The 14,691-nt window shown below is 44.4% G+C and overlaps 1 protein-coding gene across 2 annotated transcripts in view; it reads left to right on the top strand.

The window, feature by feature from the left end:
- LOC137425665 (scavenger receptor class F member 2) overlaps positions 1-14,691 on the top strand; it is an 81,070-nt gene that overhangs the window by 60,171 nt on the left and 6,208 nt on the right. For both annotated transcript variants that reach the window (XM_068114309.2, XM_068114310.2), the window contains exons 7-10: positions 11,529-11,657; positions 11,753-11,856; positions 11,966-12,077; positions 12,642-12,841. In XM_068114309.2, the coding sequence (XP_067970410.2) occupies positions 11,529-11,657; positions 11,753-11,856; positions 11,966-12,077; positions 12,642-12,841 (545 nt within the window). The remainder of the gene's footprint in view (positions 1-11,528; positions 11,658-11,752; positions 11,857-11,965; positions 12,078-12,641; positions 12,842-14,691) is intronic.

The raw sequence follows: 14,691 nt of genomic DNA, 5'->3' as shown, positions 1-14,691 counted from the left end.
TAATCGGTCATGTAGTTCGGCAGCCATATTGGATTGAACATAAATCTACGTCGTCAATAAACCACACAAACACAGCAGCTAAAAAACACAGGACAAAATACACCACACAAACACGTCCTGGCGAGTGTCTGCAATCTCTGATCGCTCTTTCTTGTTAGCCCGTTGTGTGTGTGTGTGTGTGTGTGTGTGTGTGTGTGTGTGTGTGTGTGTGTGTGTGTGTGTGTGTGTGTGTGTATGTGTGTATGTGTGTCCAGGCCATACCTTCTTTGACCATTTGAGCTAATGTCATCAAATTTTCACCAAAATAGATTATGCTAATGTGGAGAAGGCAAATTAACAATTTGGTCAAAAGGTCAAAAGTCAGTATCGCATCGTCAATTTTCATCCGATTGACCTGAAATGTAAAGAATTTGCATATTGGGTCACTGAATTTGTTCAACAATGAAAAGCTCGAAGCCGATCGTTTTTTTTAGATCAAAAGGTCAAAGGTCAAGATTGACCAATTTACACCCGATTGACCTGAAATTTAAATAATTTGCATATTGGGTCACTGAATTGTTTCAACAATCAAAAGCTCGAAGCCGATTGCTTTTTTTATATCAAAAGGTCAAAGGTCAAGGTTGACCAATTTACACCCGATTGACCTGAAATGTAAAGAATTTGCATATTGGGTCACTGAATTGGTTCACAAATCAAAATTTACAAGCCGATTGCTTTTTTTTTTAGATCAAAAGGTCAAAGGCCAAGGTTGACCAATTCACACCAGATTGACCTGAAATTTAAAGAATTTGCATATTGGGTCACTGAATTGGTTCAACAATCAAAAGCTCGAAGCCGATTGCTTTTTTTAGATCAAAAGGTCAAAGGTCAAGGTTGACCAATTCACACCCGATTGATCTGAAATTTAAAGAATTTGCATATTGGGTCACTGAATTGGTTCAACGAACAAAAGCTTGAAGCCGATTGTTTTTTTAGATCAAAAGGTCAAAGGTCAAGATTGACCAATTTACACCCGATTGACCTGAAATTTAAAGTATTTGCATATTGGGTCACTGAATTGGTTCAACAATCAAAAGCTCGAAGCCAATTGCTTTTTTTTTAGATCAAAAGGTCAAAGGTCAAGGTTGACCCATTTACACCCGATTGACCTGAAATTTAAAGAACTTGCATATTGGGTCATTGAATTGGTTCAACAATCAAAAGCTCGAAGCCGATTTATATTTTTATCAAAAGGTCAAAGGTCAAGGCTGAAATTTTATTTTGTATTTTTTTTAACTGTTTTTGTTATTTTACGGAAGAAGAAGAAGATGACGACTGAATACAAACAAACTAGGACAGGCTTTGCATTTTCAGATGCTTTCTAGTATATTGTATTTTCTTTCTTTCATTTTTTTTTTGCTGTTATTATTACATTATTTGTTGCCTCCGCCATCTGTGATGGACGGAGATTGTTTTACACCGCTGTCTTTTTGTATGCAGGATATTTCAAAAAGTTTGTGGAGGGATTAGGATGAGATTTGGTGGGTTTGGTTGGGTGTGTGACAAGGAGGACTTTATTCGATTTTGGTGAAGATCCGGATTTGGATGAGATTTGGTGGGTTTGGTTGGGTGTGTGATAAGGAGGACTTTATTCGATTTTGGTGAAGATCCGGATTTGGATGAGATTTGGTGGGTTTGGTTGGGTATGTGACGAGGAGGACTTTATTCGATTTTGGTGAAGATCCGGATTTGGATGAGATTTGGTGGGTTTGGTTGGGTGTGTGATAAGGAGGACTTTATTCGATTTTGGTGAAGATCCGGATTTGGATGAGATTTGGTGGGTTTGGTTGGGTGTGTGATAAGGAGGACTTTATTCGATTTTGGTGAAGATCCGGATTTGGATGAGATTTGGTGGGTTTGGTTGGGTGTGTGATAAGGAGGACTTTATTCGATTTTGGTGAAGATCCGGATTTGGATGAGATTTGGTGGGTTTGGTTGGGTATGTGACGAGGAGGACTTTATTCGATTTTGGTGAAGATCCGGATTTGGATGCGGATTCTAGAATTTTTAAAGTGATTCTTCACCATTGAGAGATGGGACTAAAATCGATATACAGCATGATGTTTCAAAAAGTTGGGGATGGGTTATGACAAACTTGGTAGACGAGTTTGTTGGACGACAAGAACAAGCCGATTAGATTTTGGTTCAGGTCCGAATCCCGATCTGTCCTATCAGTGGGATATACAAAAGATAAACTGTTCAGCCTGGCAGAGGAATGCGCAACTACTTAAATGAGAGAACGCAGTCCGCAAAACATTGGAATTTAGAATTCCTCTTGAAAGTAAAAGCAGTAAAGTGAGTAGTATGAGTGACGTAGTACTGCGCCCAATCCCATCTTTGAAGATAATTCTGGAAGCTCTCCCAGGCAAAAACAGCATCCCTCTACTTGAGTAATTCTCTGCAGACTACTGTAATTAGAACTTTTTAGTTACCTTACTGCAGTGCATGAACCCCAATAGCCTAACTTACAGTAATTCAAAAGTTAACTTAAACTGCCTGGAAGTACATAAGGGTACATACCATATCATATTTGCCTGGGGCAACCCCAAACCTGACTACCAACTCATGGGAGACCAACACTACTGGGTGTGGTAACCTTCTGGTTGGCAGGATATTTGAGTGAGTGTGCGTGCATCTGACCAGTGTTAGCAGGAGAATTGAGTGTGCGTATCTTCGAGCGGTGTTAGCAGGAGAGTCGAGTGTGTGTATCTTCGAGCGGTGTTAGCAGGAGAATTGAGTGTGCGTATCTTCGAGCGGTGTTAGCAGGAGAGTCGAGTGTGTGTATCTTCGAGCGGTGTTGGCAGGAGAGTTGAGTGAGTTTGCGTGCATTTGACTACTGTTGGTAAGATAATTGAGTGTGCGTATCTTCGAGCGGTGTTAGCAGGAGAGTTGAGTGAGTGTGCGTGCATTTGACTACTGTTGGTAAGATAATTGAGTGTGCGTATCCTTGAGCGGTGTTGGCAGGAGATTTGAGTGTGAGTGCGTTTGACCAGTGTTTGCAGGAGAATTGAGTGTGCGTATCTTTGAGCGGTGTTGGCAGGAGATTTGAGTGTGTGTGCCTTTGAGTGGTGTTGGCAGGAGAAGTGAGTGTGCGTATCTTTGAGTGGTGTTGGCAGAAGAGTTGAGTGTGCATGCCTTTGAGTGATGTTGGCAGGAGAGTCGAGTGGTGTTGGCAGGAGAGTTGAGTGATGTTGGCAGGAGAGTTGAGTGTGCATGCCTTTGAGCTGTGTTGGCAGGAGAGTTGAGTGGTGTTGGCAGAAGAGTTGAGTGTGCATGCCTTTGAGCTGTGTTGGCAGGAGAGTTGAGTGGTGTTGGCAGGAGAGTTGAGTGTGCATGCCTTTGAGCAATGTTGGCAGGAGAGTTGAGTGGTGTTGGCAGGAGAGTTGAGTGGTGTTGGCAGGAGAGTTGAGTGGTGTTGGGAGGAGAGTTGAGTGGTGTTGGGAGGAGAGTTGAGTGGTGTTGGCAGGAGAGTTGAGTGATGTTGGCAGTAGAGTTGAGTCGTGTTGGCAGGAGAGTTGAGTGGTGTTGGCAGGAGAGTTTAGTGGTGTTGGCAGGAGAGTTGAGTGGTGTTGGCAGGAGAGTTGAGTGGTGTTGGCAGGAGAGTTGAGTGGTGTTGGCAGGAGAGTTGAGTGTGCATGCCTTTGAGCAGTGTTGGCAGGAGAGTTGAGTGGTATTGGCAGGAGAGTTGAGTGGTGTTGGCAGGAGAGTTGAGTGATGTTGGCAGGAGAGTTGAGTGATGTTGGCAGGAGAGTTGAGTGGTGTTGGCAGGAGAGTTGAGTGGTGTTGGCAGGAGAGTTGAGTGGTGTTGGCAGTAGAGTTGAGTGGTGTTGGCAGGAGAGTTGAGTGGTGTTGGCAGGAGAGTTGAGTGGTGTTGGCAGGAGAGTTGAGTGGTGTTGGCAGGAGAGTTGAGTGGTGTTGGCAGGAGAGTTGAGTGGTGTTGGCAGGAGAGTTGAGTGGTGTTGGCAGGAGAGTTGAGTGTGCATGTTTTGAGTGTGCATGTTTTGAGTGTTGTTGGTCCTGATTCCCCCTGTCTCCTAACAGACTTGAATCCAATTAAAACTGCCCGTCTGATTTAGTGGCAGCAGGGGTGCTGCTTCTTGGAGCATGCTGTACCTTCTTTGGGGATGTTTCACTGGTTATCTAGTCCACATGGGCTGTGAACAGTAATGATCTAATGTTTTAACAGCATTAAGCATCATGAAAGGGCTTGTGCAGAAATAATTACATGCATGGTAGGGACATTAGAAGACAACAGATACTTTTACATGAATGTCAGAATGGACACCAAATACATCAAAATGGCAGCACAATAGCTTTGACATTTCATGTGGCTCCAAGCTCAACAGCTCTAACATTACAGCTCCGCTTCCTTGACAGGTTGATTGAATGCGTAATTCGGTTTACCAGGAAGTCGTCCGTACCCTTTCGGTATTCTTAACTGGAAGGGATGTAGATGGCAAAAATACACATGGCATCTGAACCACAAATCACATTTATCACCACATCTGATGCAATACAGTGCATTCAGAAAGTATTCAGACCCCTTCACTTTTTTCACATTTTGTTATGTTGCAGCCTTCTGCTGAAATCGTTTAAATTCATTTTTTCCCTCATCAATCTACACTCAATACCCCATAATGACAAAGAGAAAACAGGATTTTAGAAAGTTTTGCAAATTTATTAAAAAGAAAAAACTGAAATATCACATTGACATAAGTATTCAGACCCTTTGCTATGACAATTGAAATTTAGCTCAGGTGCCTCCCATTTCTCTTGATCATCTTTGAGATGTTTCTACACCTTGATTGGAGTCCACCTGTGGTAAATTCAATTTATTGGACATGATTTGGAAAGGCACACACCTGTCTATATAAGGTCTCACAACTGACAATGCAAATCAGAGCAAAAACCAAGCCATGAGGTCGAAGGAACTACCTGCAGAGCTCAGAGACAGGATTGTGTCGAGGCACAGATCTGGGGAAGCCTACAAAAAAATTTCTGCTGCATTGAAGGTTCCCAAGAGCACAGTGGCGTCCATAATTCTTAAATGGAAGAACTTTGGAACAACCAGGACTCTTCCTAGAGCTGGCCGCCCGGACAAACTGAGCAATCGGGGGAGAAGGGCCTTGGTAAGAGAGGTGACCAAGAACCCGATGGTCACTCTGGCTGAGCTCCAATGATCCTGTTTGGAGATGGGAGAAACTTCCAGAAGGACAACCATCACTGCAACACTCCACCGATCTGGGCTTTATGGCAGAATGGCCAGACGGAAGCCTCTCCTCAGTGAAAGACACATGAAAGCCCGCTTGGAGTTTGCGAAAAAGCACCTAAAGGACTCTCAGACTGTGAGAAACAAGATTCTGTGGTCTGATGAAACCAAGATTGAACTGTTTGGCTTCCATCTGGCTACTCTGCCATAAAGCCCAGATCGGTGTCGTGTTGCAGTGATGGTTGTCCTTCTGGAAGGTTCTCCCATCTCCACACAGGATCTCTGGCGCTTAGCCAGAGTGACCATCGGGTTCTTGTTTACCTCTCTTACCAAGGCCCTTCTCCCCCGATTGCTCAGTTTGGCCGGGCGGCCAGCTCGAGGAAGAGTCCTGGTTGTTCCAAACTTCTTCCATTTAAGAATTATGAGGCCACTTGGTTTTTGCTCTGATATGCATTGCATAGCGGATGCCGCTTCCGGTCCCTCGAGCGACGGGGCTTGCTTTGATCTCTCCACGGCATCAAAGTTTGAGTGTTTTCCCGTTCGTTTCTTTGTCAAATTTCCGCTGCGTATTTTGTTGTGTATGTGTTATTGTGTGTTTCTATTTGGTTTTGGTTTTGTAGTTGTTGCAAATTTGTGTGTAATTAGTCGTTTCTTTGTCCGCGCCTCGTGCGGCCTGGTGTCTCGTGCGGCCTCCTCGTCTCGACTTGTACCCCGCCCCCTATATCTCGTTTGTTCTTTCACCTCTGCTCCTGCTTTCTCAAATCCACGTTCTCACTTGGAGACTTTTCCCAGATTGTTTTCATGGTTTTGTTTAAATATTTATTTAAATATGTTTAAACCGCAGCGGTGATCCCCCCCCCCCCCCCCCCCCCAGGATTTCCATGTTTCCCAGTGTGTACCCTGGATAAGAATAGGCACGCCGTATCCCTGCGTGTCGTAGGAGGCGACTAAGAGGGTTGGCGTCAGGAAGGGCATCCGGCCATAAAGAACATTGCATCAAAAAGAGAACCATGACAATTACAACTACATGTGGGCAGGGTACAGCCCGAAGTGGAGATCGGTTTCTGAGGTTTGGGACATGGAATGTAGGGACAATGACAGGGAGATCAGGAGAAGTGGTGGAAGTATTGGTCAGAAGAAGAGTGGACATATGTTGTGTGCAAGAGACGAGATGGAAGGGGAAGTGGTGTGAGAATGGTGAAGGGTAGGCAGGGACAGAAATACAAGTTTGTGTGGCAAGGGTGCCTGGAGGGTGTGAATGGTGTTGGTGTCCTGTTTTCTGAGGAGTTTGTAGACAGTGTGGTGAGTGTGACTAGAGTGAGTGATAGGTTGATGATGGTGAAAATGATGATTGGAAAGCTCTTGGTGAACGTCATCTCGGGATATGCTCCGCAGGTTGGTCGGAGTGATGAAGAGAAGGACAAGTTCTGGTGTGCGATAGACAAGCTGATGGAAAACGTGAAAGATGAGGAAGTTGTTGTGGTAGGAGGAGACCTAAATGGACATGTGGGAAGGAGTATGGATGGTTCTGACGGAGTTCATGGGGGTTACGGATATGGTGTAAGAAATGGAGAAGGTGAAAGGATTTTGGAGTTTGCTGATGGAGCTGATTTGTTGATTTGTAATACTCAGTTCCAGAAAGAGGATAATAAGCTTGTTACATACACGTCAGGTGGGTCGACGACAACCGTTGACTACCTGATGGTGCATAGGCGAGATAGGGGGCACCTCCGAGACACAAAGGTGATCCCGGGGGAGGAGGCTGTTTCACAGCACCACTTGGTTGTCTGCGACGTAAGGGTGAAAGGTGCGAGGAGAGCTCGGCAGGTGAAGTACCAACCGAGAATGAAGGTGTGGAGGTTGGAAGAGGTGACAGTAAGGGAGGCATTAAAAGAGAGGCTGAGTAGGGTCGAGGATGATGTGGTTGAGCTTGAAAGTGGTTGGATGTCAATGAAAGCTAGTCTGTTGGGAGCCTTTGGTGAGGTATGTGGATGGACAAAAGGACCACCGAGGCACTCGGAAACATGGTGGTGGGATGATGAAGTTGGAAAGAGGATTGACGAGAAGAGGAAGAAGTTCAGGGACTGGCAGAAGGCGAAGGGTACGGGAGCAGAAACAGCAGAGCATGAAAGTTATAAGGCACCTAGGAAGGCTGCAAAGAAAGAGGTAGCAAAGGCGCAGGAGGCATGTAGGAAAATGTTCGGAGAACGCTTGGATTCGGAAGAGGGTCAGAAAGCAGTATTCAGGATTGCAAAGCAGATAGCGAAAGAGAGGTGTGATGTGATGGGGGTGAGCTGCTTGAAGGATGAAGTGGCACAAATCGTTGTGGACCCAGATGGAATTAAAGGAAGATGGAAAAGATATATGGAAATGCTGTTGAATGCAGAGAATGAATGGGATGGCAACATAAAGAGTAACCCAGTTTTAGGACCGGTAGAGAAGATAACTGAGAAGGAAGTTGAGGAAGCGATAAAAGCAATGAAGGGTAGAAAAGCGGGAGGGCCGACGGGAGTTGTGGGAGATATGTTGAAGGCAGCAGGAAGTTGGGGTGTGAAGAGAATGACAGAGATCTGTAATCTGGTGGTGAAAGAAGGCCGCATTCCAGTGTATTGGGAACTGAGTACCCTCGTCCCTCTATACAAGGGGAAAGGTGACCCTCTGGAGTGTGGCTCGTACCGAGCGATAAAGTTATTGGAGCATGGAATGAAGGTATTGGAAAGGGTGTTGGAGAGGAGGATAAGGAAGAAAGTGAAGATCGACGAAATGCAGTTTGGATTTATGCCAGGAAGAGGAACGACAGACGCGCTTTTCATTGTGAGGCAGTTGCAGGAGAAGTACATGGAGAAGAGGAAGAAGTTGTTTCTTGGGTTTGTTGATCTGGAGAAAGCATTCGATCGGGTTCCACGCAAAGTATTGACATGGGCATTGAGGAAGTTAGGAGTGGAGGAATGGTTGATCAGAGTAGTGATGGCAATGTACAAAAGAGCACGCACAGCTGTAAGGACGAAGGCCGGGAACAGTGGTGAGTTTGAGGTGAAGGTGGGAGTGCATCAGGGGTCGGTACTAAGTCCACTACTATTTGTAGCTGTGATGGAGGTGCTGGCTCAGAACGTAAAGGAGGGTTTACCGTGGGAGTTGTTGTATGCAGATGATCTGGTGTTGATTGCGGAAAGTATGGATGGACTGAAGGAAAAGATGAACACGTGGAAGGAATGTATGGAGACAAAAGGTCTGAAGGTGAATATCGGAAAGACGAAGGTGATGGCATGTGGGAAAGCATGTGGTGAGGTGGAAAGAACTGGGAAGTGGCCCTGTGCTGTGTGTAGGAAGGGTGTCGGAGTGAACTCCATTCAGTGTACAATGTGTGCTGAGTGGGTTCATCAAAAATGTAGTGGTCTGAGAGGGTCATTAACCAGTGTGGCAGCTACATTCAAATGTAAGGTGTGCACAGAGGGAGCTGCAGATGGAGGAAATGTTGAGTTGGATCTTGGAGACGGCGTGAAGCTGGAAGGTGTGAAAACATTTTGCTACCTCGGAGACATGCTGAATGGAGAAGGTGGATCAGACTCGGCAACGGTTGCTCGAGTGAGATGTGCATGGAAGAAGTTTCGGGAATTGAGTGGCGTGCTGATGATGAGGGGAGTGTCGTTGAAGCTGAAGGGAAAGGTGTATGCTGCATGTGTGAAAAGTGTTATGATTTATGGGAGCGAGACATGGGTAATGAACGTAGAGCAGCAACGAAGGTTGGAAAGGGTGGAAATGCGAATGGTTCGACGGATGTGCGGAGTATCGTTAAGAGAGAGGAAGACAAATGATGAATTGCGAAAGATGATGGGAATAGAGCCTGTGATTGATGCTGTGAAGAGGAACAGGTTGAGATGGTTTGGTCATGTGTTGAGGAAGGATGAAAGTGACTGGTTGAGAAGAGTGATGGAAATGAATGTAGAAGGAAGTAGAAGACGGGGAAGACCGAGAAAGACTTGGCTAAAGATGGTGGAAGAAGAAATGCGGGCAAGGGGGTTAACAAGGAGAGATGCAGAAAATAGGGCAAAATGGAGAAGATTGTCATGGGGACCGCAAGGCTAACCCCCGCTCTATCAGGGAAAATGGCCTTTAAAATGCATGTTGTATGCATTGTCAGCTGTGAGACCTTATATAGACAGGTGTGTGCCTTTCCAAATCATGTCCAATAAATTGAATTTACCACAGGTGGACTCCAATCAAGGTGTAGAAACATCTCAAAGATGATCTAGAGATATGGGAGGCACCTGAGCTAAATTTCAAGTGTCATAGCAAAGGGTCTGAATACTTACAGTGGGGAGAACAAGTATTTGATACACTGCCGATTTTGCAGGTTTTCCCACTTACAAAGCACGTCAAGGTCTGTAATTTTTATCATAGGTACACTTCAACTGTGGAAGACGGAATCTAAAACAAAAATCCTGAAAATCACATTGTATGATTTTTAAGTAATTAATTTGCATTTTATTGCATGAAATAAGTATTTGATACATCAGAAATACAGAACTTAATATTTGGTACAGAAACCTTTGTTTGCAATTACAGAGATCAGACGTTTCCTGTAGTTCTTAACCAGGTTTGCACACACTGCAGCAGGGATTTTGGCCCACTCCTCCATACAGATCTTCACCAGATCCTTCAGGTTTCGGGGCTGTCGCTGCGCAACACAGACTTTCAGCTCCCTCCAAAGATTTTCTATTGGGTTCAGGTCTGGAGACTGGCTAGGCCACTCCAGGACCTTGAGATGCTTCGTACGGAGCCACTCCTTAGTTGCCCTGGCTGTGTGTTTCGGGTCGTTGTCATGCTGGAAGACCCAGCCACGCCCCATCTTCAATGCTCTTATTGAGGGAAGGAGATTGTTGGCCAATATCTCGCGATACATGGCCCCATCCATCCTCCCCTCAATACGGTGCAGTCGTCCTGTCCCCTTTGCAGAAAAGCATCCCCAAAGAATGATGTTTCCACCTCCATGCTTCACGGTTGGGATGGTGTTCTTGGGGTTGTACTCATCCTTCTTCTTCCTCCAAACACGGCGAGTGGAGTTTAAACCAAAAAGCTCTATTTTGGTCTCATCAGACCACATGACCTTCTCCCATTCCTCCTCTGGATCATCCAGATGGTCATTGGCAAACTTCAGACGGGCCTGGACATGCGCTGGCCTGAGCAGAGGGACCTTGCGTGCGCTGCAGGATTTTAATCCATGACAGCGTAGTGTGTTACTTATGGTTTTCTTTGATACTGTGGTCCCAGCTCTCTTCAGGTCATTGACCAGGTCCTGCCGTGTAGTTCTGGGCTGATCCCTCACCTTTCTCATGATCATTGAGGCTCCACGAGGTGAGATCTTGCATGGAGCCCCAGACCGAGGGAGATTGACTGTCATCTTGAACTTCTTCCATTTTCTAATAATTGCGCCAACAGTTGTTGCCTTCTCACCAAGCTGCTTGCCTATTGTCCTGTAGCCCATCCGAGCCTTGTGCAAGTCTACAAATTTGTCCCTGATGTCCTTAGACAGCTCTCTGGTCTTGCCCATTGTGGAGAGGTTGGAGTCTGATTGATTGAGTGTGGACAGGTCTGGAGACGGCTTTGCGGTCGGTCTTTGCGGTCTTTGTGGTCGGAGACGGTCTAGAGACGTCTTTTATGCAGATAACGAGTTCAAACAGGTGCAGTTAATACAGGTAATGAGTGGAGAATGGGAGGGCTTCTTAAAGAAAAAACTAACAGGTCTGTGAGAGCCGGAATTCTTACTGGTTGGTAGGTGATCAAATACTTATTTCATGCAATAAAATGCACATTAATTACTTAAAAATCATACAATGTGATTTTCAGGATTTTTGTTTTAGATTCCGTCTTCCACAGTTGAAGTGTACCTATGATAAAAATTACAGACCTTTACGTGCTTTGTAAGTGGGAAAACCTGCAAAATCGGCAGTGTATCAAATACTTGTTCTCCCCACTGTATGTCAATGTGATATTTCAGTTTTTTTCTTTTTAATAAATTTGCAAAACTTTCTAAAATCCTGTTTTCTCTTTGTCATTATGGGGTATTGAGTGTAGATTGATGAGGGAAAAAATGAATTTAAACGATTTCAGCATAAGGTTGCAACATAACAAAATGTGAAAAAAGTGAAGGGGTCTGAATACTTTCTGAATGCACTGTATGTGCAGGTTTTTGATGCCTATGGTCCGGAATAAAAAATTATATTCATGTGATATCTGGTGACCAATTGCAAATTAATACAAGGAATCTCTATCCCTCTAGGTGTGAACTAGCCTGCCCGACCGGGCGTTGGGGTGAAGGCTGTGCCACTGTATGCCCACCCTGCCACAATGGGACGTGCGACCTTCTTACCGGAGGTTGCCACTGCCTCTCTGGATATTGGGGCACAAGGTTAGCCCATGTGCTTTTGTGTACTAAAAAACAATTTAAAAACATTGATTTAATTTCGTATTTATTTATACATGACTCTTAACCCACAACACCAGCTGTAACGAGACGTGCCCCCCTGAACGCTGGGGGGTCGGCTGTGAAGGTGTATGTTATTGTGGGGATGTCCGTTGTGACCCCTCCACCGGCACCTGTCTACTCAGTAAGTACCTATCCTCTTTCTAACAACCTAAACCATTACTTAACAAATACATAACCAATGGACATGTAATAAATTTCTCATTTTTTATTCTTTTCATCTCAAACCACAGGGCAACATGAAAGGATGGGTCTGATAGGAGTCGGCATCCTGGCATTTCTCCTTCTCACTGCTCTCATCATCACCCTGGCACTGCCCTTCAGCTTCCATGGATGTCAACATTGGTATTGTACAACACACCTTATGCCAGGCCACAGCACACCTTGCAATGGGTCATAAGCAATGAACATCTAGTCAACATCACCAAGTGTGTGTCAATGTTTCCCACAGTATATGAATGAATGAATGAAATGTGTAGGATACAACATTGTGTAGGATACAATTGTGTAGGATACAATTTATACAGTGTAGGATACAATTGTGTAGGATACAATTGTGTAGGATACAATTTATACAGTGTAGGATACAATTGTGTAGGATACAATTGTGTAGGATACAATTGTGTAGGATACAATTTATACAGTGTAGGATACAATTGTGTAGGATACAATTGTGTAGGATACAATTTATACAGTGTAGGATACAATTGTGTAGGATACAATTGTGTAGGATACAATTGTGTAGGATACAATTTATACAGTGTAGGATACAATTGTGTAGGATACAATTGTGTAGGATACAATTGTTACAGTGTAGGATACAATTGTTACCTACAGTGTAGGATACAATATTGTTAAACCAATGGCTGCCATTCACTACGTTCCTCCCTGATTCCCCTACACTGTCAGGATTCAGGAACAAGTCCAGGGAGCAATGGATAATGGCAGGAATACACGGGCACAAAGCGCAAGTGGAAGGAGCTGGAATCCGAGGGTGCGAGTACAAGGGCCATTCTCTCAGCTTAACTGTAAACTACATCGGCCACCTGTTACGCAGGCATCTCGCTCTAGTTACCCTCCTGCTGCTACCTTGAACACTCCCAGTGCAGGTTTGTACATGGACAGTTGTTGTTTTTCATGCTCAAACTATGTATACGTAGGAGGAGAGTGACGGAGGAAGGCATTGGAAGTGGTGCTGCTGTATTGGTCCAAAAAAGTGCCAATGTCTTTCTAAAAAATTATTTTCACTTTTAATAAATGCTTGAACGTTATTCCTACTGAAGGAGGAATACACCTCATTAATTAATGAAGTACTGTTTTTCAAATGTATTTTGCAAATTTTGTCCACCGTCTCCTACTGTCCTTGTAAGTTATGTCAAAGTATACTCATGTCTCCTGTCCTGTATGTTCATATCTGTCAAGCTCCCCCGTGAGCTGGGAAATGACGTCATTAGAACCAAAAAAACCCAAAAAACCCAAAAACCCAAAAACACCCATCACTATTAGTCTTGTACAGCAAACTTTTACAACTGAGCTACCCCTAGTGTTGTTCGGATGAGGACGAGTGAAGCGAGGTCGAAGCTGTTTATCCCTGATATGTGAAACACCCTGCAACCCATGCCTACAGAAAACAGACTTTTTGGAACACCGGCCGCATTCTCCATCTAATCCTGGTGTGATTTTGTTGAAACATTCTGTATGGGTAGTAGATCCATTGTTGAAAAATTTGTGACGATCGCTCAAGTGTTTGCGGAAAAAAACAAATTTAACAGTGCATAAAGGTGAAAAAAAAATGCTTGGGGTTGGCTTAGTGGTTAGGGTGCGGCTTGGGATCCTAAGATCCTGAGTTCGAATCCCGGCCGCTGAATTAACGCCAGGGGGGTTGACTCAGCCTGTCATCCTTCCGAGGTCGGCAATTTGAGTACCAGTTCACTGGTAAATCCGTGTTTGTCGCAAGGGGCGACTAACAGGGTTGGCGGCAGGAAGTGCATCCGGTCGTAAAACATTGCTTCAAAAAGGGTACCACGTTGCCCGAAAAAGGCCAACCCCTGCTCTGCGGGAGGAAAATGGCCTCTAAAGGTGGTTCTTCTTCTTCTTCTTCAACGAAGGTGAAGAAATGAGGGTGGAAGAAAAAAAAAGTGAGGACCTTATCATACCATGGTCAAGGCTGGTTGTGGACGCCCGTTCCTAGTTAAATGTTAATCTGTTGTTTGAGATACAGATAATATACAGGAAACCAATTAAACATTGATTCAGAAATATCAACTCCAACCACCAGTAACTATATGTACAACAAAATAGCACCAGCTTGTGCATTGTGTGGATAAGAGAGAAAAACGATGGTACAAGAAGACTTGTATGCATGCGTGCACGCTGTGTGGTGCTTTGTACATATATAGTGGTGTTCGAATAAGAAAAGTTAGCAATTAAGAATGGATTTGAAACTCTGGAATGGATGTGGTGGAACTTTGGGATGGATGTGGAACTTTGGGATGGATGTGGAACTTTGGGATGGATGTGGACCTATGGGATGGACATACACTACCGGTCAAAAGTTTTAGAACACCTCAGTTTTTCCAGTCTTTATTGAAATTTACGCAGTTTAATGTCTCAATGTACTCTGAAATTAAGCATAGAACAAATAAACAATTGGAGATAAAAAAGAAATCATAGAATCATTTTGTTTAACAAAACTTAATTTAAATTTTTGACTCGGAAAAGAAGCCACCTTTTGCAGATATAACCACTGAACACACTCGTGGCATTCTTTCCTCAATGGAAATCAAATATTGTCCGGGAAGTTCTTCCCAACACTGTTGCAGAAGTTCCCACAAATGTGTTGCACTTGCAGGTTGCTTTGCTTTTCACCCTTCTGTCCAGTTCATCCCAAACCAGCTCGATGGGGTTTAAGTCTGGAGACTGTGCTGGCCATTCCATGATTTGAAGCCTACCGTCTTGT

This window comes from Myxine glutinosa, chromosome 4, assembly GCF_964187855.1.
Source record: "Myxine glutinosa chromosome 4, kmMyxGlut1.1, whole genome shotgun sequence".
NCBI lineage: Eukaryota > Metazoa > Chordata > Myxini > Myxiniformes > Myxinidae > Myxine > Myxine glutinosa.
The sequence above is the reverse complement of the archived record's forward strand: the minus strand, read 5'-3'. Positions and strand labels throughout refer to the sequence as shown.